General features: G+C 41.4%; 1 protein-coding gene across 1 annotated transcript in view; it reads left to right on the forward strand.

Annotated features, from left to right (window-relative positions):
* The window catches only part of LOC136866874 (O-acyltransferase like protein), a 136,708-nt gene that overhangs the window by 56,440 nt on the left and 58,386 nt on the right, over nucleotides 1-21,882 (forward strand). The window contains exons 2-3 of the mRNA XM_068226879.1: nucleotides 11,444-11,694; nucleotides 19,276-19,493. Of these exons, the coding sequence (XP_068082980.1) occupies nucleotides 11,444-11,694; nucleotides 19,276-19,493 (469 nt within the window). The remainder of the gene's footprint in view (nucleotides 1-11,443; nucleotides 11,695-19,275; nucleotides 19,494-21,882) is intronic.

The following is a 21,882-nucleotide window of genomic DNA, read 5'->3' on the forward strand; positions in this document are numbered from 1 at the left end:
ATGGTAACTAACATGGGCCATGACCGCTTCCTTCCCTCTTCCTTGTCTTCCCCTCCCCTACAAGGCTCCTGTTCAGTATAGCAGGTGCGGCCGCCTGGGAGAGGTATCTGACGCTCCAGGAGAAGTTGGATCCCTCGCTGAGTCCGGGGGAAAACGAACCCTGGAGGGTAAAGGGATTAAATAAATAACGACTGTTATAATCAGTTTCGACTCTAGTTCTGTTATATGTTTGTTGTATTGTGGTGACAATCACATACTTTGGGAGTTTCCTGTAAACACAAAATAACCGCTCTTGATAAGAGAGTGGCCGGCCAATGACTGCAGTAGTACAGTGAGGTCACTGCCTGCGCTGAGTGAAGGTTACCTTCCACGTGCAATCACTTGATCAATGATATCATTTCTAAGGTCACTGCACAGCCGGAGACCAACATTCCTTAAGACCTGATAGCAGAAACAACCACCCCATTTTTTTTTTCTTTACGTAGCACCGGCGGGTAATACCAAACTAGTCCGACGGTCAAAGTATTCCGAAGATATTTTTGTTCGATAACGAAAGGTTGCAAGAGCCTCCGTGGCTCAGGCGGTAGCGCCAGCCCCTCACCGGTGAGTTCCATGGTTCAAATCCCGGTCACTCCGTGTGAAATTTTTTACTGGACAAAGCGGAGGCGAGACAGGTTTTTCTCTGGGTATTCCGATTTTTTTGCTATTTGCTTTACGTCACACCGACACAGATAGGTCTTACAGCGACGATGGTATAGGAAAGGCCTAGGAATTGGAAGGAAGAGGCCGTGGCCTTAATTAAGGTACAGTCCCAGCATTTGCCTGGTGTGAAAATGGGAAACCACGGAAAACCATCCTCAGGGCTGCCGACAGTGGGGCTCGAATCCACTATCTCCCGATTACTGGATACTGGCCGAACTTAAGCGACTGCAGCTATCGGGTACTCCGGTTTTCCCTGTCATCCTTCATTCCAGCAACACTCTACACTATCATTTCATTTCATCTGTCAGTCATTAATCATTGCCCCAGAAGAGTGTCACAGGCTTCGCCAGCCGGCACAATTCCTATCCTCGCCGCAAGATGGGGCTTAATTCATTCCATCCCTGACCTGGCCACTGACTGGAAAACAGGTTGTAGGTTTTTCATTTTCAACGAAGTCCATCTTGAGGGCTGCCGACATGAGATTCGAACCTACACCCAGCTGGAAGGTGCCCGCTTGCTGGCAATGATCGTTAAGGCGTCTGACACCGTGGGTAGCCGGTTCGAGCCCCGTTGGCGAGAAAATTTACACCATTACAATGTTGTCTGAAAATGTGTATTTGGCATTCGGGAAGTAACTATACAGCCAGCATAACAACGTGTACATGTTCATAAAGTACATACCATATACAAAATAACACTATATCCGATATACATGCAACAAACGAAATATCTCATTACAAAAGGAAACACAACTTGTTTTATTCACTTCAGTCCACCTCTGTGGTATAGTGGTTTGTGTGATTAGCTGTCACCCCCGGAGGTCTGGGTTCGATTCCCGGATCTGCCACCAAATTTGTAAAGTCTTCGGAGGTCAGCTGAGTAGAAGGGGATTCAAATCCCACCTTAGCCATTCTCGAAGTGGTTTTCTCTTCCACGAAAATGCTGGGATGGTACCTAACTTTTTTGCTAGTGGCTTTACGTCGCACCGACACAGATAGGTCTTATGGCGACGATGGCATAGGAAAGGGCTAGGAATTGAAAGGAAGCAGCAGTGGCTTTAATTAAGGTACAACCCCAGCATTTGCCTGGTGTGAAAATAGGAAACCACGGAAAACCATCTTCATGGCTGCCGACAGTGGGATTCGAACCCACTATCTTCCGGATGCAAACTCACAACTGCGGGCCTCTAACCACACGGTCAACTCGCCCGGTAGGTACCTAACTTAAGGCCACGTCCGTTTCTTTCCCTCTTCCTTTCTATCCCTTCCACTCTTCTCATCCTCCCGCAAGGCCCCTGTTCAGCATAGCAGGAGTGACCACCTGGGAGAGGTACTGGCAATCCTCCCCAGTTGTATCTCCCAACCCAGAGTCTGAAACTCTATGACACTACCCTTGAGGCGGTAGAGGTTGGATCCCTCGCTGAGTCCGAGGGAAAAACTGACCCTGCAGTTTAAACAGATAAAGAGGAAGAAGAAGAAGAGTTCCCTGAGCGACCGGTGCGAGTCTGGATGAGGGATGAGGATCATGAGATGAAACCAAACCAGGTGTCGACACATAGCCTAACACTAAGGGGTCTGCTTAAGACCTAAGGTCTCCATCCAACAGATGAATCACAATAAACAGCTTCATTGTCCCCCTCACCCCTAAGGAACACTGTGGAAAGGTTCGACATTGAATCCAAGCATTTAACACGCAATCTAGTAATTAAAAATCCAGGCAAGCAACTCAATTTTGAAAACATCCTACGAATATGAGCTAAAAAGTTTTCGTAAATAAAATACATTATGAGAATATATTCTTTATTTATTACTACAAATTTCAATCCTTTTCTTAATCATAGTTAACCGGTCGATGAGATTAACAGTTTGCCTTTTTCTACCACTACGAGCGCTAATGTGAGTCATTGTATTGTCTGACTGAAGTCCTCACAGCTACATTCGGTGTGGACATTTAAAAAAACGCCTTGAGGTTATTGAACCAAGGAACATACAGTATTATAGAAAGAGTTAATATTTGGCCAGGATTAGCATTTTTAAAACAGAAAAGGAGTCAAAAACAAGCGATTTTAGGCTGTTTTCCCGGAAATACATTTAGGCCGGAAGTGATTTGCGATTTTTTTTCGGGGGGGGGGGGGGGGTTGATGCAGCTATGCAAGACTCACAGTTTCATGTTTCACCAACAGAGACAAAGGGGTGTGTCTTAAACCCCCCCTTTGCGCAAACTATGTCCTACAAATTAGGTTTCTTTGCTCGTTCCGTTTGGCTTTGGAACGACCTTCCCGCCAACATTAAATGTAAATATAGTTAAATATTACGTTAGGAAGCACATGCGCTGAGAAAATGTTTCTGAATATGTGGAAGAATGAACCAAGTGGTGAAAGGTTATATAAATTATAAATGTGTGTACATTATACTTTGTTACCTTACCTGCAAATAGAGTATATGATTGTTTTAGTTCAGGATTTAGGTAATTATTTCTAAAGTTCAGGGGGCACTATGTGTAGGGGGGCTGTCCTTTTCCCCTGGCTTTCCATAGATACTGTAAAGATTTATGGTAAATAAATAATGAATGAATGAAATCTTTCCGCGCCCGTTATCCCTTCTTCTCCTTCACCTGTTCACCCTCCAGGGTCGGTTTTCCCTCGGACTCAGCGAGGGATCACACCTCTACCGCCTCAAGGGCAGTGTCCTGGAGCTTCAGACTTTGGGTCGGGGGATGACCACTACCTCGCCCAGGCGGCCTCACCTGCTATGCTGAACAGGGGACTTGCGGGGGGATGGGAAGATTGGAAGGGATAGACAAGGAAGAGGGAAGAAAGCGGCCGTGGAGAAGTGGGAAAACACGGAAAACCACTTCTAGGATGGCTGAGGTGGGAATCGAACCCACCTCTACTCAGCTGACCTCCCGAGGCTGAGTGGACCCCGTTCTAGCACTCGTAACACTTTTCAAATTTCGTGGCAGAGCCTGGAATCGAACCCGGCCCTCCGGGGGTGGCAGCTGGTCACATTAACCACTACACCACAGAGGGGGACCCCTATTTTGTCCCCTAAGATGTTGTTGTCAACATTTACACTGCATACCACCACCACTCATACCCTGGTGGTGAAAATTGTTTCCATGAACGGGACTCGAACCAGCTAATCATGGTGTCAGACCAGGCATATTAACGATCATTGACCACCAGACGGGCTAGAAGGACAGTAGCAACGGATCGATATTTCTGATAAGCTCTTGGAATTGTGTAGTGTTTTGTGACGTAATTTGCAAAGAAACGTAACATAGTCTTGTTAGCCTGGAGGTTTGATAAAAGGTCACTACTCTGAACACGGTATCTTTGACGCTTTATCAATCTTCGATTCATCAATAAAAATGGCATGTTCTGTCGTATTTTATTTCTACTTTTTTTTTTACAATATTGAATAATATGATTTGAGACAAACTCTAAATTGTGCAAGATACGTGGAATAATGATAATCGTTGTGTTTGTGAGAAAAATGTTAATCACAGCTTTTGGACAAGGCCAATCAGTTTATGCTTGTTTATAACTTATCTATTTCGGCTTCTATATGTATTTTATTAGGATGAATTTCGTGAAATCGATTGCAAGAGTAGAGAAAGCAGCCTTGAAGTATTTTATGTCACAAAGGTTACGCGATAAGGTCTGACGTGGTACAAATGACACCAATTTAAAGAGTGGGTTATTAGAGTTCGTGGGTGATCTATGGCCTCATTCTCGCGTCCACCTAGGTATAATGCTTTTCGTTATTTCTTTAAGGGTGAAGATGAGTTCCATGGGGACGCGAAACTTTGCTTCGCTCTTAGCGTTTCTGTAGGCTATGTTTCGAAATTACTACATAGTTATACAGTCCTCGATTGGGGTTAACAAACAAATGTAATGAAAACCAATGTATTTATGCAATAAAGACTTGTTTTACAAGTTGCTTTACGTCGCACCGACACAGACAGGTCTTATGGCGACGATGGGACAGGAAAGGGTTAGGAGTGGGAAGGAAGCGGCCTTGGCCTTAATTAAGGTACAGCCCCTGGTGTGAAAATGGGAAACCACAGTGGGGTTCGAACCCACTATATACTGAATACTGGCCGCACTTAAGCGACTGCAGCTATCGAGTTTGGTGGAACAAAAACTTGGAAATGGCATTTATACTAGAAAATTGTGGCGAGACAAGGAAAACGGAAGGAATATAAACAGGGTGAATACATAGTCCCGTCTTCGAAAACCAGAGCGTAATGTTTCTCCTTCTTCGGTTCTCAACCCGTAGGTTGATTTGCAGCAGTCTTCCATTGTTCTCCTCTTTCGGCTTTACTTTTAAGTTCCATATAGGTTGCACATTTCATATCGGACATTATCTGGCGCATGTATAATATTGACAAATAGGATCTCCTCTGACAAAGTATAAGTAAGATAGTGAGAGCACTAGACTGCAGTTGTTCGCTATGCAGTAACTAATTCAAGCAAAGCTGTTTGGCTTTGTAAAGTGACAGACGTCTCGAATACTTACGATACTGTCCAAACACCATCACACGCACGCAGTCGTATTGACGCCATATCACTTTTTAAGTACTTCTTCTTGTTTTTGTTTACTGTCAGCTCATTTCCTTCACATGTTACTGAAATAAAATCGGAACACATTAATATTTTGCAATATCACTTCATCACTCTTAAGTAATACAATTATTTATCTTCCAGCCTGGCGTTTCGAAATGAACTGTTTCACTTCACTCACAACCTTGACTGCCATATTTGTCACTGAGCTGACTTCGTGCTTTCGAACTTCCATTTGCTTGAAAAAAAAAAAAAACAATACTTTTGTTAAGAATGAAGTTCAGAAATTATTTTTGTAAGTACGTGATGTTTACTACCCGGGGCATAAGGACACTAATTACAGTGGAACCTCGATATCTCGAATCACCTCGGGAGCTACATTTTATTTCGAGTTATCGAAATTTCGAGATATAAAGAATACCAATTTTGAGCATGTATACCACATAATTGAATCAGAAATGTATCTAAGGGCTTATACTGAGTACATTATTTTTAACAGTATTTAAAAATATACAAACAAACTCTATTCTACGACATCACTTTAATTATAACCCTTGTTATAGAACATTGTTAGAAGACAGGATACAGTAGTGAAGCAGGTAACATACCTCCGTTAACACCTTTGGAAAAAATCCGTTAGTCTCTTCTATTTGTTACTGTTAACCTTTCCTCCCTTTACGTTGAAATTTCTCGTCAGTACAACGCAGCTGAGATTTGCATAAACATTAGGGGCCGGATAGTTACTCTGCCTTGAGATTTGTATAAACATTAGGGGCCAGTACAATAGTTCTGCTTTGAGATTTGCATAAACATTAGGGGTCGGACAATAATTCTGCTTTGAGATTTGCATAAACATTAGGGGCCGGGGCAATAGTTCTGCTTTGAAATTTGCATAAACGTTAGGGGCCCGGACAATAGTTCTGCTTTGAGATTTGCATAAACATTAGGGGCCAGATAGTAATTCTGATCTGAGATTTGTATAAACATTAGCTTGTCATCTGCGACTTCGGGGATTGCTGTCGTACGTGACCGGTAATTAATTCACACCCGAGATACAGCGAGAGTTCGCCGATTTTCCGATCATTATGAGTTTTAGTTTTTCGTTTCCCGTCATATTATCTCCCAGCATAGCTGTAACCCTTTCCTTACTTGTTAACTGTTCCCCACAAACCACAAATGCCGTATTGCACAATTAATGTTGCACAAAATTCGAGTAACAGAGAAATGTTTATTCATGTTCCCTTCGAAAAATCGAGAAATTAGTGTAACCGAATTTCTAGTAATAGAAAAATAAATATACGTGAAGAACAGGACAAAAGACCGGGAAATTTACTTTGAGATACTGAAAATTCGAGTAATGGAGGCTCGAGATAGCCCATCGAGGTTCGACTGTATGTACTATGACGATTCATAATAAGTTGAGTAGCACTTTTATAATGACAATGATTTAGAATATGGGGCACCAGCACCGAAATTTGAAGAGGAAGAACAAGTAGGATACAAATAGACGAACTATTGTTCGGGCCCCTAATATTTATGCAAATCTCAAAGCAGAACAATTTTCCGGGCACCTAATATTTATGCAAATCCCAAAGAAGAACTATTTTCCGAGCCCCTAATGTTTATGCAAATCTCAAAGCAGATCTATTTTGCGGGCCCCTAATGTTTATGCAAATCTCAAAACAGAACTATTGTCCGGGACGGCAGGGTATGAGCGGTGGTGGTATGCAGTTTTAATGCTGACAACATTTCTTACCGGACAAAGTAGAGGTCCCAGTACTACGAAAAATGTAAAATTAAGCAGTTTCCTCAATTGTACCTGATAGGGCCTACCTATAAGTAGGACGAACCGGAAATATTAAAATTTGGAGCGTAACAAGCTGATGCAGGAATATTCTGGACTCCGTTGTGATCCTACTGATATTTACGAGGTATTTAATCATTTTTTTAAATGTAATTCTTAAATTAATAGTATTCCTTGCTGTTGATTTTAACTGTATGCATTTCTGCATGTGTTCCTTTAGTAGTAAATCATCTCATTCTAATGTTTAATCACCGCGACACATTTTATGAACACTATAAAAGAGAAAGAAAACGGATGGTTCGACGTCGACTGGAATCCGTGAATCTGCAGCCGGATTTAGAGTGTGTGGGTCCGAAAGTTGAACACGTGGTACGGTCACACCCCTTATACTGTACGATATTTCTCATTCATTTTTTATTTAAAAATGGATTAACATTTTGGCAATAATTCATTTTCAGTTTGTAACAGATAAAGTAATACAAAAAACTGAAGGATATTTGTTTAAACATTAGTGGCACGGACAATACTTCTGCTTTGAGATTTGCATAAAAATTAGGGACCCGGACAATACTTCTGCTTTGAGATTTGCATATACATTAGGAGCCCGGACAATAGTGCTGCTTTGAGATTTGCATAAACATTAGGAGCCCGAACAATAGTGCTGCTTTGATATTTGCATAAACATTAGGAGCCCGGACAATAGTGCTGCTTTGAGATTTGCATAAACATTAGGAGGCCCGGTCTATTACAACGCCTAGAAGTTATGCTACTCCCACTACATTACAGAAGACCGGACTAGACGATACTTCCTGCTAGCCAAATCAGCTTGCGTTCTTATCTTTTACTGTTTAAGTATGCAGGCTCCACTGATTGCCATCAATTTAGTTTTCTGAATGTTTATTTTAAGGCCAAACTGAGATGCGTAACGAATATGATACGGGCCCGCCTGCAGAAAACAAAATTGGGCCTCCTCGAAGAGAATGTGTAAAACCTGTCAATAATGCACGCAATATAAAGAAAACTTTAATGCAATCTATATCCCATTGAAATATATAGAAAAATGCTGTAAGATTACAAAATTAATTAGTAGATTTTGTTTTCATGAAATATTTTGTAGAGTTTAAAATACCGCACACATATCACATGTTTCAATTTTTGGTTTTTTAACTTTTTTAAAATTTCACTCTACTCGCATCAGAGTCTAACGAAACTAGACCATGAGACGTGTTTTCTGGGATGCATAGGTTTTAATTAATGATTTCATTGACATCATATTCGATATTGAGAAGGCTGAATTGATGGTCCTTTAAATTGTTAGAATGTATCACACGCTATCATTTGAATAGCGGATGGTGTTAATTTGATTTGAAAGGGCCTCATTTATTCAAAATCTGAAATCCGTTTCCTTCCTTTGTTTCGGATTATGGAGCACTACACTGTGATTCTCGAAATCAGTGGCAATATTTAAGTGCTGTTATCTAGCTGCAACAATTACGCGAACAGTTCAGGTCATCGCGGCACGAGGCAGGACTTTACTCTCCCGCGACATTCCAGAGCAAAGGTCGCACGCACAGCATTGAAAATCTCGAGATTATCACATCACGTCACTTCTAGCAGCATTGAAAGGAGAATTTTTCTTATGCGTAAAATAGAGTAGGAAGGATCAAAGCTCATGACTGATATTAATGGCAGTTTGAAAAATCGAATGTAGCTATGGATGGCAAAGCTGATTACAGTATAGCAGCATTCTTATGATAACATATACTGCTCGGTTCAAGGTTAGCATTCTTTCTTGTCAAAAGACAATTAAAACACATTATTGCAACGGCCAAAGAGTACAGGGGGTTAACAATGACAGATCTCCTTCGACGAAAGTAAAACAAAGCTAACTGTGATTAAGAAAGACAGTTGAGAATTATGGAGATGATACTGGTGAAGTTGGCCAAGGTTATGCTCGCCTCATTTTAAATGTGCTACCAGGGTATCTTCTGCACTATGACGCAACAAAACACAGTATAAAAAGTGGCAATGAACTATTTGAGTTTCTATCACGCTCTTAAAGTTTTATTTGGAATCAACCCGAATCGCCTTCTCTTTCTTCCTTGACCCATCAGTATTTGGACCTTGAGAAACATGTGGAGATGATTCAACAATCCTTACTTGAGAAGAATTATTTTTAGATAAAGATGATGAGAGGTTATTTCCTTGGTACGCACACAATATAATTTATGTTGATGGGTTGGAATGCCATCTATCAGAGATTAGTGGCGGGGGAAGAGATATAGCACATCTCAAATAAGAACTATCTGATCTGAGATGTGCATAACCACTAGGGGCCCGAACAATAGTTCTGCTTTGAGATTTGTATAAACATTAGGGGCCCGGATAATAGTTCTGCTTTGAGATTTGCATAAACATTAAGGCCCCGGAAATTAAATCTGCTTTGAGATTTGCATAAACATTAGAGGCCCGGAAAATAAATTTGCTTTGAGATTTGCATAAAGATTAAGGGCCCGGACAGTAGTTCTGCTTTGAGATTTACATAAACATTAGGGGCCCAAACAATAGTTCTACTTTGAGTTTTCCATAAACATTAGGAGCCCGGACAATAGTTCTGCTTTGAGATTTGCATAAACATTAGGGGTCCGAACAATAGTTCTGTTTTGAGATTTACATGAACATTAGAAGCCAGGACAATAGTTCTGCTTTGAGATGTGCATAAATATTAGGGGCCCCGACAATAGTTCTGCCTTGAGAATTGTACAGACATTGGGGGCCCGGACAGTGGTTCTGCTTTGAGATTTGCATAAACATTAGGGACCCGAACAATAGTTCTGCTTTGAGATTTGCATAAATATCAGGGGCCTGAACAATAGTTCTGCTTTGAGATTTGCATAAACATCAGGCGCCTAAACAATAGTTCTGCTTTGAGATTTGCATAAACATTAGGGGTCCGAACAATAATTCTGCTTTGAGATTTGTATAAACATTAGGGGGCCGGACAATACTTCTGCTTTGAAATTTCCATAAACATCAGGGGCCCGGACAATGGTTTGCTTTGAGATTTGTATAAACATTAGGGGCCCGGACAATAATTCTGCTTTGAGATTTGTATAAACATTAGGGGCCCGGACAATAGGTCTGCTTTGAGATTTGCATAACCATTAGGGGCCTGGACAATAGTTCTGCTTTGAGATTGTCATACATATTAGGCACTCGGATAATAGTTCTGCTTTGAGATTTGCATAAACAGTAGGGGCCCAACAATAATTCTGCTTTGAGGTTTGCATAAATATTAGGGGTCCGGACGATAGTTCTGCTTTGAGATTTGCATAAACATTAGGGGCCCGGACAATAGTTTTGCCCTGAGAATTGTACAGACATTGGGGGCCCGGACAGTGGTTCTGCTTTGAGATTTGCATAAACATTAGGGGCCCGAACAATAGTTCTGCTTTGAGATTTGCATAAACATTAGGGGCCCGGACAATAGTTCTACTTTGAGATTTGCATAAACATTAGAGGCCGGATAGTAATTCTGCTTTGAGATTTGCATAAACATTAAGAACCTGGACAATAATTCTGCTTTGAGATTTGCATAAATATTAGGGGCCAGTACAATTGTTCTGCTTTGAGATTTGCATAAACATTAGGGGCGGTTAGTAATTCTGCTTTGAGATTTGCATAAACATTAAGAACCTGGACAATAATTCTGCTTTGAGATTTGCATATACATTAGGAGCCAGTACAATTGTTCTGCTTTGAGATTTGCATAAACATTAGGGGCCGGATAATAATTCTGCTTTGAGATTTGTATAAATATTAGGGGCCCGCACAATAGTTCTGCTTTGAGATTTGCATAAATATTAGGGGCTCGGACAATAGTTCTGCTTTAAGATTTGCATAAACATTAGGTGCTCGGACAATAGTTCTACTGTGAGATTGGCATAAATATTAGGGGCCCGGACAATAGTTGTGCTTTGAGATTTGCATAACAGTTAGGGGCCCGGACAACAGCTCTGCTTTGAAATTTGCATAAACACTAGGGGCCCGAACAATAGTTTTGCTCTGAGATTTGCATAAACGTTAGGGGCCTGCAAAACAGTTCTGCTGTGAGAGTGGACTAGACAATACTTGCTTCAAGAAGTTTACCTTCTAACCTAGTATAGCCTAAGAATATGTATTTATCACTAATGACAAATAATACGGCTAACTAAAAGGACTAATACTCGTAACAAACGGTTACTGATGAATAATAACAACAGTAATAATAACGATAATTCGAAATGAGGTACTAACTTAGCATAGGATGAAGTATTTTTTAAGAGATTTTTATCAAGAATTGATTCCTAAATCAAATGTTATCCATATTACAGTGTACGATGCCTCGACGAAGATCCCGTCAGGTTTGCTGACAGGTAACACTCAACAACTGGGAAACTACGACCAGTGCCTTGCGATCTCTGTTTCGCGGGACTCGCATAGATTCCAGGGGCAGCTGTGTATCACCACAGTACAGTTCGCAGTTGGCGGCTTCTCAAACTACACTCCCGAACAAAATACATCCCAGACCGACGATGGTGCACCTGGACTTCGGGAACTTCTCGTGGCGATGGCAAGGGCATCAGTAAGTGAAATCTACCTCTTCATGTTATCTATTTCAGTTTCAATTTATTTGTCATTCTTGATCTAGTCTTTGTTCGACCTTCCTAACAACACTTTTACCGCAAAGTGTCCGACTCGTTGGCTGAATGGTCAGCGTTCTGGCCTTCGGTTCAGAGGGTCCCGGGTTCGATTCCAGGCCGGGTCGGGGATTTTAACCTTAATTGGTTAATTGCAATGGCTCGGGGGTTGGGTGTGTGTGGCGTATTCAACATTAGAAACCATCCTAGGTCGAGCCCTCATCTTCACAGACATGCAGGTCGCCTAATAGGTCCTCTACTAGAAAAATACCTGCACCACCGGGCGAGTTGGCCGTGCGCATAGAGGCGCTGGGCTGTGAGCTTGCATCCGGGAGATAGTAGGTTCGAATCCCACTATCGGCAGCCTTGAAGATGGTTTTCCGTGGTTTCCCATTTTTACACCAGGCAAATGCTGAGGCTGTTCCTTAATTAAGGCCACGGCCGCTTCCTTCCAACTCCTAGGTCTTTCCTATCCCATCGTCGCCATAAGACGTAACTGTGTCGGTGCGACGTAAAACCCCTAGCAAAGAAAAAAAATACTTGCACCAGGCCTCTCCGAAGGCCATACGCCATTTTTTTACCGCAAAGTGAAGGCATTAAGGGGCCTTCAAATCTATGTAAATAGAATTTATTTATTTATTTATTTATTTATTTATTTATTTATTTATTTATTTATTTATTTATTTATTTATTTATTTATTTATTTATTTATTTATTTATTTATTTATTTATTTATTTATTTATTTATTTATTTATTGTGATCCTAACAGCTACGGACGCAATAACAAGAAACGCACGTTATAAATACATTAGTACCATTGCACTACTTTGCTATACACTCGAACCTCCGTTACTCGAATTTTTATTATATCGAAATAACTTAAATATGCCGGCCGTTTGTCCTATTCTTCACATAAATTTATTTCTCTATTATTCGAAATTTAGTTACACGAATTTCTCGAAGCAAACATTTCCTCCCCTGAAGAAAAATAATAGTCTGTAAGTCGAATTTTGTGCAACATTAACCGTTCAATACGGCATTTGTGGTTTCTGAGGAACAGTTAACAAATGAAGAATGCTTAGAGTGATGCTGGGAGCTAATATGACGGGAACCGAAAAACTAAAACTTCTAGTGATGGGGAAAATGGGCGAAGCCACGCTGTTACTAGGATGTGAATTAATTACCGGTCACGTACGAAAGAAATCCCCGGAAGTCGCGTTTACGAATCTCGGCTGCGTGGTAATGACGAGAAATTTCAACGTGAGAGGAGGAAAGGTTAAAACTAACAAACAGAAGAGAATAACGGATATTTCCAAAGGTGTTAACGGAGGTATGTTTCTTGTTTCACTACTGTATCCTGTCTTCTAAAAAGTTACTATAATAAGGGTTATAATTAAAGTGATGCCGTAAAATAGAGTTTGTTCTATATTTTTGAATACAGTTAAAATAGTGTATTCGGTATGAGCCCGTAGATACTTAGATTCAATTGAGTGCTATACATGCTCAAAAAGGAATTCTTTGTATGTCGAAATTTCGATAACTCGAAATAAAATTTAGCTGCCGAGGTGATTCGGGATACCGAGGTTTTGCTGTGTACGGGTTTAAAACTAAAACATTTCACACACATAACTTCTCAGCTAAAGTTACATTAGATATCTAGGACACTATTATTAATAGAGTCCGGATTTTTAGGTACTGATAGGTTAAAATGCAAATTTACTTAAGCGGACAACACGTATATACTAGCCCGTACAGCGGTTATGCTGGGAGATTTGCATAGATATTAGGGGTACGCCCTATATAACTCCTTGAATTTATGTTACTCTTGCTACATTATGGTACAACGGATTGCATGACACTTCCTATAAACCAAATTACTTTGCATTCTAACCTATTGCCACCTAAAAATCCGAGGTCTAATTATTAAGCACAAGTATGCAGTGTAATACACATAATGAGATCAACGTGAACCGGATATATGAGCTTCATAGGGTTGATCATACTGATATATAATTTCAAAGAAAAAATTTGATATTTCGCACAGTTATTATTTTATAAGCAGCTGAAGTTGGCCAATCAGATCGCTTCGGGAGCGAATTCAAATGTGCTTTGCAGGGTTCTCTTGTTAAATTTGCACCTGGCGTCTGAGAGCCATGCTGAGAAATCAAACACAAACACAAACACACCGTAGCTCAGTCAGCCTGTATTCAAACTCTCAGCCGTTCTTACGCCACACACAGGTTTAGCAACACCACCGCACAAAGCCCATTTGAATTCGCCCGCGAAGCGAACTGACTGGCTAATTTTAGAAGATCATAAAAGGACAACGGTGTGAGATATCGAACTTTTTCCTTCAAATTGTTTATCAGCGAAACTGAGAACATGATGAATGCTATGTTGAAAAAATTGAACAGATCCTGTAAAAAGTTAGGCATGAATAGGAAAAAGACCAACGCAAGGACTCAACAGCTAAAATAACAATTTCGTGGGAGGAGATCGAACAATTTTCTAAATTCTAATATTTGGGAAGCATAATCAGAAGTGATCTTTATTGCTTGGACGAAGTGCAATGGCCAAGAAAGCATTTATGAAACAAAGGACACTGTTGTGTGGGCCTTAAAAAGAGGTGAATGAAGTGCTTTGTGTAGAGTGTGACGCTTTATGGGACTGAGACTTGGACGTTGAGAAGAAGAAAGAAGACTAGACGCGTTTGAAATGTGGATCTGGTGGAAGTTGGAGAAAATCAGCTGGCAGGAAAAAGTAAGGAGTGAGGAAGTATTAAAAAGAGTGGGTGAAGGAAGGAGAACGATATTGGAATGCCTTCAAAGACGGAAGAAAAATTGGTTAGGCCACTGATTGCCACGAAAATGTTTAATAATCGAAGCATTGGAAGGGAAGATACAAGGAAAACTGAAGAGAGGAAGGAAGAGGTATCAGTTAGTGGACAGTGTAAAAGTGAATAGGAGCTATTTGAAGACAAAGAGAATGGCTGAAGACAGAACAGTGTAGAAAATTCATGCGAAGACCTGCCGATAGGCAGGCCACCAGTGATGATGATGATGATGATGATGATGATGTTTATCAGCATGAACACCCCTCTCTGATATACCTGGTCCACGTTATCTCCGACATACCCAATGCTTATACAAACAATTCACAATAATCATCATTAACTATTGGACATAGGTTTAACATTGGATACTTCGAATAATATGTCTTCGGAAGGAAGAAGATCACTAGCGAAATGTTAAACCATTAATTTATAATCTTAGAAATTCTAGTACTTCTATTCCACACAGTTGTGTTGAAAGGTAAATAACATTCATTAGTGTGCTGCAAAAGACGAAGGGCGTACTATCTTGTTTTTTCTACCCAAATGGAGTACATTACACATCAGCTGTTACGTCCACCATCTCAACATAATCTCCTTGTAACTGTATGCAGTTCTCCATCAATGTGTCAGTCTCTGCAGAGCTTCCTGAAACCATTCTTTCGGAGTACTGCGTACCCATGCCTTGACAGCTGTGCCCAGGTCTGCAAAATCCGCAAAACGGCGACCACGCAGAGGTTTCTTCATGTTCCCGAACAGGTGATAAACATTTGGTGCCAAGTCGGGAGAGTATGGTGGGTGTGGCAGCTCCGTGAATCCCATCTGACCAATGGCAGCGCTGGTCTCTCGGCTAGTGTGGGGCCGGGCATTAAGCCATGAAGTCGGCTGGATCATGATCATGGCGTTGCAAAAGCTATCTGCACACGTCCACACACCTCTGCTTTTCGTCTGCAGACAAGAGTCTAGGCACCCACGTGGATGACACCTTCCCCAACTGCTAGTGGCCGTGTACGATCCACTGCAGGGTGTTTCGGCTAATTCCCATGGCTGCCTTAATTTCCGTAAATGTGATGCATTTGTTTCCTTGGATGGCCTGTTTGACCCAGGCAATGTTGGCTGGTGTTGATACTGTCACATTCCTTCCAGAACTGGTTCCCTCGTCTACCAATGTGAGCCCTGTTTTCCAACCATCCACTCAGTTGTAAACCGTGACGGTGCATGTTCTCCACAGACTGTCACCAAGCGCCGATGAATTTCTGCAGTGGTCACGCCTTCTTTACCTAGCAACCAAGTCGTATAGCGTTGTCCCTGACGGTTGCTTTCCATGTTGTCTGCTCCTACGCTGACAGTGTTGTTATGAAATGGCTATCACGAGTGCATTCGTTGGCCCCTGTGCGAGTGCTGCTACCAAACACTAGTTGCACGTCACCACCTTCAAAAGTGAAATGTGAACTATACCCCGACGTACAAAGAATAAAGTGTAAAACAATATAGTACGCCTTCGTATATTCCGGAGATACTTGAAGGTGTTTACTACGACAAATGGGTTTCCCTAATATGTTATGTTGTCTTGTGTTGCAATTCTTTCTCCCCGCCTGAAGACCATTTGCACAGTTTTCTTTTCGTTTATCCGAAGTCCATTCTCCTCTGCCCATTTCGAAGTGGCATCGAGTGCATTCTGTGGTAGGCGCCAGAACCATGTCGTCGGCATACATACAGAGAGATGTACTATTGCGTACCTGACTTACACTGTTGGGGATGTCTGAGATCATGACATTCTTCATTAGAGGACTGATCGGGTCACCTTGCAATACGCCATACGATTGTGTGATTTCTGCCGATAATGAGACTGTATAATTGATTGTAATTGTGTTATGCGCTAGAATGTTTCTCACTATTGTCAACAACGGGTGTGCTTTTCCGAGAGTTTCGTTATAAGGATTTCTCTGTCGAATAAATCGAAGGCGTTTGTATAGTCTATGACTACTCTAGTCTGGCCTATGAACTAGCAGGGGAATCCTACCTAATCGAAGGTCTCAGGAAAAAAATACTATGAGCCACCTACTGCCAACTCGAACAAAGTGCTTGAAGAGAGGCGATGAAAGAGAAGAGAAATCTGGAATGAATTCTACGCAACAGATGCTATGTTAAGGACAGACTGAAAAGGAACGAACTACGACCTAAGGCCCATTGTCACACGCTACGCCGTTCACGGTTTTCACCATGAACTGTGCCTGACTAAGTACTTTCATCAACCAAATGAGAGCTGTGTTTGCGAAATGTGCAAGTAACCCTGTGATCGGTATCACGCCAAGACCTGCAAATCACGCCTAGACTCTTTGATCAACTGTTGTAGTTCTTATTAGCCAATAATTACTTTACGAACTATTGTGATACATAGAATCAATCTTATGAGCCTTGATTGTGATACGTGTTAGTGGCCATTGGCTGCATTTATTCGTAATTAAAATATAATTAAACTGAAAGTAATTGAGTATTCATTATAAATCCTCATGGAGTTAATGTGTTTCTGCAGACCTTCTGCAGACTCTTATAAAATAACGATATCACTGGGAAATCTCACAGTTTTGTTTTGTTCTCCTTGGATTTTGATTCCTTTTCCAAATTCCTTTTTGATTTCCTTCACCGCCTCTCGTTACATACCGTATACCTTAAAATGTTTGCGGGTTCTATGTACACGTCTGTTAAGCACAAATGCTAACGACAATAAGGATGTGACATGAACGATCCATTTATGTGGTTTGGATTTGGAAACCTCGAATCCCAGATAAGATTGTCAGAAGCATCGAAGGCATTCAGCTGGAAATGTAGCTTTTTTCCACGCATGCTTATTCATGTTAATCAATATGAGGACACTCAACTCATTATGGATAATCGCACGACGGTTGATGATACTGTTATAGCTTTGGTGGTCAATATCAATGTCGTCGAGTAAAAAACATTCGCAAAACTGAACTTCTACCATTACCAAAAAAAAAAAAAAAATTATACGTGAGAAGGACAAACAAGGTACGTTCCACTAGGTGTATGTGTTTATGGATGGATGAGTGGATTTTGTTGATTGGAGTGAAAATGAACGAGTCAGTATCGGCACCTAAATGTTGCATAATTGCCATCTGGCGGGTAATTTATGAATAACTAGCTGCAGCACCCGTCTTTGACGTTACAATCATATAGATGATGATGATGATTATGATTATGATGATGATGATGATGATGATGATGATGATTCCTGTTGTTTAAAAAGGCCTAACAGCTAGGTTATCGGCCCCAATCATGTAGAAAGTGCAAAGCTATAAAAGTCTCTTGCTACTTTCCGCCAATATTCAAGTAAGGTAAGGGTGTGTTCCGCAGAGGTGTGCCTGAGCCTCTATTCCCTTACCCCCGCCAACAGCGCGTGGTAACCCATCCAAAACTTGACCAAGCCCAATGTTGCTTAACTTCGGAGATCTCACGGGATCCGGTCTTTCAACACGGCTACGGCCGTTGGCCCAATGTTCAGGCAGGCTGTTTTACTCGGAACGCAGCAGTAATCCCATCTATCGGAGATGAGTGACAGCAGAAGAGTCAAATCACATCACAAGAATGGTAAATATAATGTTACTGTTGATCAGTTTTATGAGCTTTAGATATTGTAGTCTTGCACATTCAGTTTTCTTCCGACTCTGGGATATTGGAACATCTAATGTAAAGGCAGTCGTTTCCTCTTTCATGTTTAAGTCTTGTCTTATTCTTCAAGAGGGCGTTCCTTAACGATTTTTCTCACTTTTTACATTCATCTTCACATTTTTCCTTGTCGATACCGACCGACGACCACGCGGTTTTACACCTTAAAACAATCATGACAAAAACCATCGCCAGTTAACATTATTAAACAATATCCACGTTAACAATGCTTGACGTTGATATGGACTAAGCTACAAACGTCAAAAAATTAATTACTCTACTATCATAGTCGGTACGGCAAAACTGTACAAGACTATCATAGTCGGTACGGCAAAACTGTACAAGACATAAATGATCGGAACGTGTATTCTCTATAACTTTTGTTAAGGTATGTACTACTATTCGATAGGACCAATAACATAGATATTTAAAAAATTAAATTTGAGGCACTTTCCCCTAAATTACCATTTTATCCAGCGTGAATAAAATTCTGTATGGTCTAGATTGTAGTGCATCATTCCTTGGCTTCACATACCGATTTTCATTTAATTCTCTTCAGCCATTTTATCGTGAAACCCGTACATACAGACAGACATGACGGAAGAATAAAAAGTGTATTTCCTTGTTACTGTGGACACGACCAATACAGAAATGACTTTTTTAAATTCTGAGCAATGTACAGACAAAACTCTTATTATATTATAGGCCTATATATAGAGAGAGAGATTAAAAGATATGAGATAAATACCCGCCAGACACTTAGCGAATGTTCCTTGTAAGCACAAAACACCAAAAGGTAACGTCCGACAGTAACAGCAGTAGTAACAATAATGGGACTTTCATACGTTGGTGTACACAATGCTAGTTTATTTTTTATTAATTAATTTTGGTAGACTCAGTCCCAGATTTCCTCTGGTGTTGCAGATCTCAGTTGTAAGAATCTTGTTCCCCCAATCTTGTTCCTAATCAGCTCTAATTTACTTACTGATGTATGTCATCCTGCTTTAGGATTTAGGGGAATGGACTGGACCTCGAAGCGCGCCATACACCTGGGCATTTTGCGTGCCTTCGTCTTGTTTGGCAGAGGATGTCGAGGCAGCACTCAACCACGCTCTGCTTCCACTGAACAAGCCGGGTGTGTCTGAAGTAATGGTATCAGTTCAACAACAAAATTGCTACGTAGATGGGGGACGGCCTCGTCTGCAGTTCCTGGACTACTGCTTCATGTGAGTAAACGTTGGGTAAACCAACAATTTAGTGCACTTACTGACCTACATGAAGCTATAGTAGCGGAGTATGGTTTTTATACAAAACAAACAACACTGAATTTTTATTTAATGCGTTGCTAAAGTGTGTGTTCAAAATGTATACCATCACGTGCAATACATTATTTATACAGTTTCAGAAGATTATTGACCAGATAGGTGAAAAAAAGATTGCTCTGAGAACAACAAACATGGCCTTATCTTCTCCCATACTTCGGGAGTATTTGTAGGCGAGTCATCAAACTTAAAAGTGATTCTCTCAACATGCCTTAGACGCAGCCATGTAGGGTCGCGAGATCGGTAGAGCACGAAGGGTACGGGAATGGTGTTCCACAAGAAGTTAGGTGATATCCAAAGTTATTGCAGAAGGGTTATAGACTCCCCCACGGTGCGGGCTGTAATTCCATCTTGCAACATCCATTGTCGTTGCAGGGTTACGTTCCGGGCGCGACCAAATACGGTGCAAATCTCGCTCGAATGAGAAAATAATGAGGTGTCTGCAAAATATCCGCTGTACTGTTTTTGGATTCTGTGCACCATCCTGGACGAAATGAGGCCCCAGTATTCCATGACTAGACTCCCTTTGGGGGCTGTATCACCTGTTGTGTACCTCTCTCAATGTTCTCGTTAACGACCGACGACACAAACGTTAAGCAGAACGAGCAAGATTTATGTCTATCTACAGTCACCTCAACTATGACCAATAGCAGATGGCTCTTGACCAATAGCAATCATGCTTTGTCAATAACAGTCCACGTGGAGTACTTGAAAACGTGCCGGTCCTGGAGCCGACTCACTTGTCAGGTCTCCAGTGTTGCACAGCTGCAGGCAGATCTGTCCAGTCTCGCTGCTCACTTTCACCAGTTATATTGTTAAAAGTGAAGAGTTGGCAATGCTGTTTCTCGAGTTGGGGAAATCCTGGCACCCCGCGGACAAGGACTGTAAACACAGCCGGCCAGCTAGGCTTCAAAAGCGTTGCAGTCGTTAACGAGGGAATTGTAAGAGCTATAGAATTCCTCTGCGATTCTTGTTTGCGGTGACGGTTTTTGGGTGCTCTGTTGTCCACTTTGTTGACATGAGACTGATCCCTTATGCTTCCTCATTAAAGCGCTCCTTGTGCTGTTCCTTAACGTGAAGCAGACTCGGCCCATTCTGACGACCAACTGCGTATAACCGGAAATACTGTTCCACGATAAACACCTTCTTCTCTTTTGTGAGAATTATAATTGTATATATCAACACAACACTGAATTCTCCCTATGTCAAACTATTCCATACATTGATACATTCTTCTTTGCTAGTGATCGAAGACAGCAGAAGAGCAATAATTTCAGAGTCGTCTGTTGTGCTGCATACCGTTTAATCGCTTCATTCTTCTGTTAGACCTACAATAAGTTTAACTCTGACTAGACATCTGTGTAAGATCTCGATGTAGTGGTTGTTGATTATTATTTTAGAAAAATATCCCCTCTCAATACTAATCGAAATAGAAATAGGAAGGGGCCTATAACTGGTACAATCAGGCATTATCTAATTTCCTTCTATTCCTAGGTGGAACATAGGGCCTCGACGAAATTTCTCCAACTTGTTCTATCTACGCCAATGCTTTCACCTCTCTCCATGTCTTGTTGGCTCCAGCTATCTCCCTGTCTATGGTTCTCTTCCAGGTAATCATCCCGTGATTGTCCGACTGGTTGGCTGAATGGTCAGCGTACTGGCCTTCGGTTCAGAGGGTCCCGGGTTCGATTGCCGGCCGGGTCGGGGATTTTAACCTTCATTGGTTAATTCCAATGGCCCGGGGGCTGGGTGTTTGTGATGTCCCCAACATCCCTGCAAGTCACAAACCACGCATAACACTATCCTCCACCACAATAACATGCAGTTACCTACAAATGGCAGATGCCGCCCACCCTCATCGGAGGGTCTGCCTTACAAGCGCTGCACTCGGCTAGAAATAGACACACGAAATTATTATATCCCGTGATTACCTTGCGGATTCTAGCCCAATGCCTGCTTTGTGATACTTTTTTGTGAACTTCTGAGGGTGTGCACAAGCCATCTCCATTTTCTTCTCATTAGCTGTTTCTGTATGGGACATTGACTTGTGGCCTCCCAAAAGTCTTTGTTTGATATGGTCCTTGGCCATCATATTCTCATAATGTACCTCAAGCAACGATTTTTGTTACAAGTTGCTTTACGCCGCACCGACACAGATAGGTCTTATGGCGACGATGGGATAGGAAAGGCCTAGGAGTTGGATGGAAGCAGCCGTGGCCTTAATTAAGGTACAACGCCTGCTGTGAAAATGGGGAACCACGGACAACCATCTTCAGGGCCGATTCAGGGATTC

This window comes from Anabrus simplex, chromosome 3, assembly GCF_040414725.1.
Source record: "Anabrus simplex isolate iqAnaSimp1 chromosome 3, ASM4041472v1, whole genome shotgun sequence".
Classification (NCBI taxonomy): Eukaryota; Metazoa; Arthropoda; class Insecta; order Orthoptera; family Tettigoniidae; genus Anabrus; species Anabrus simplex.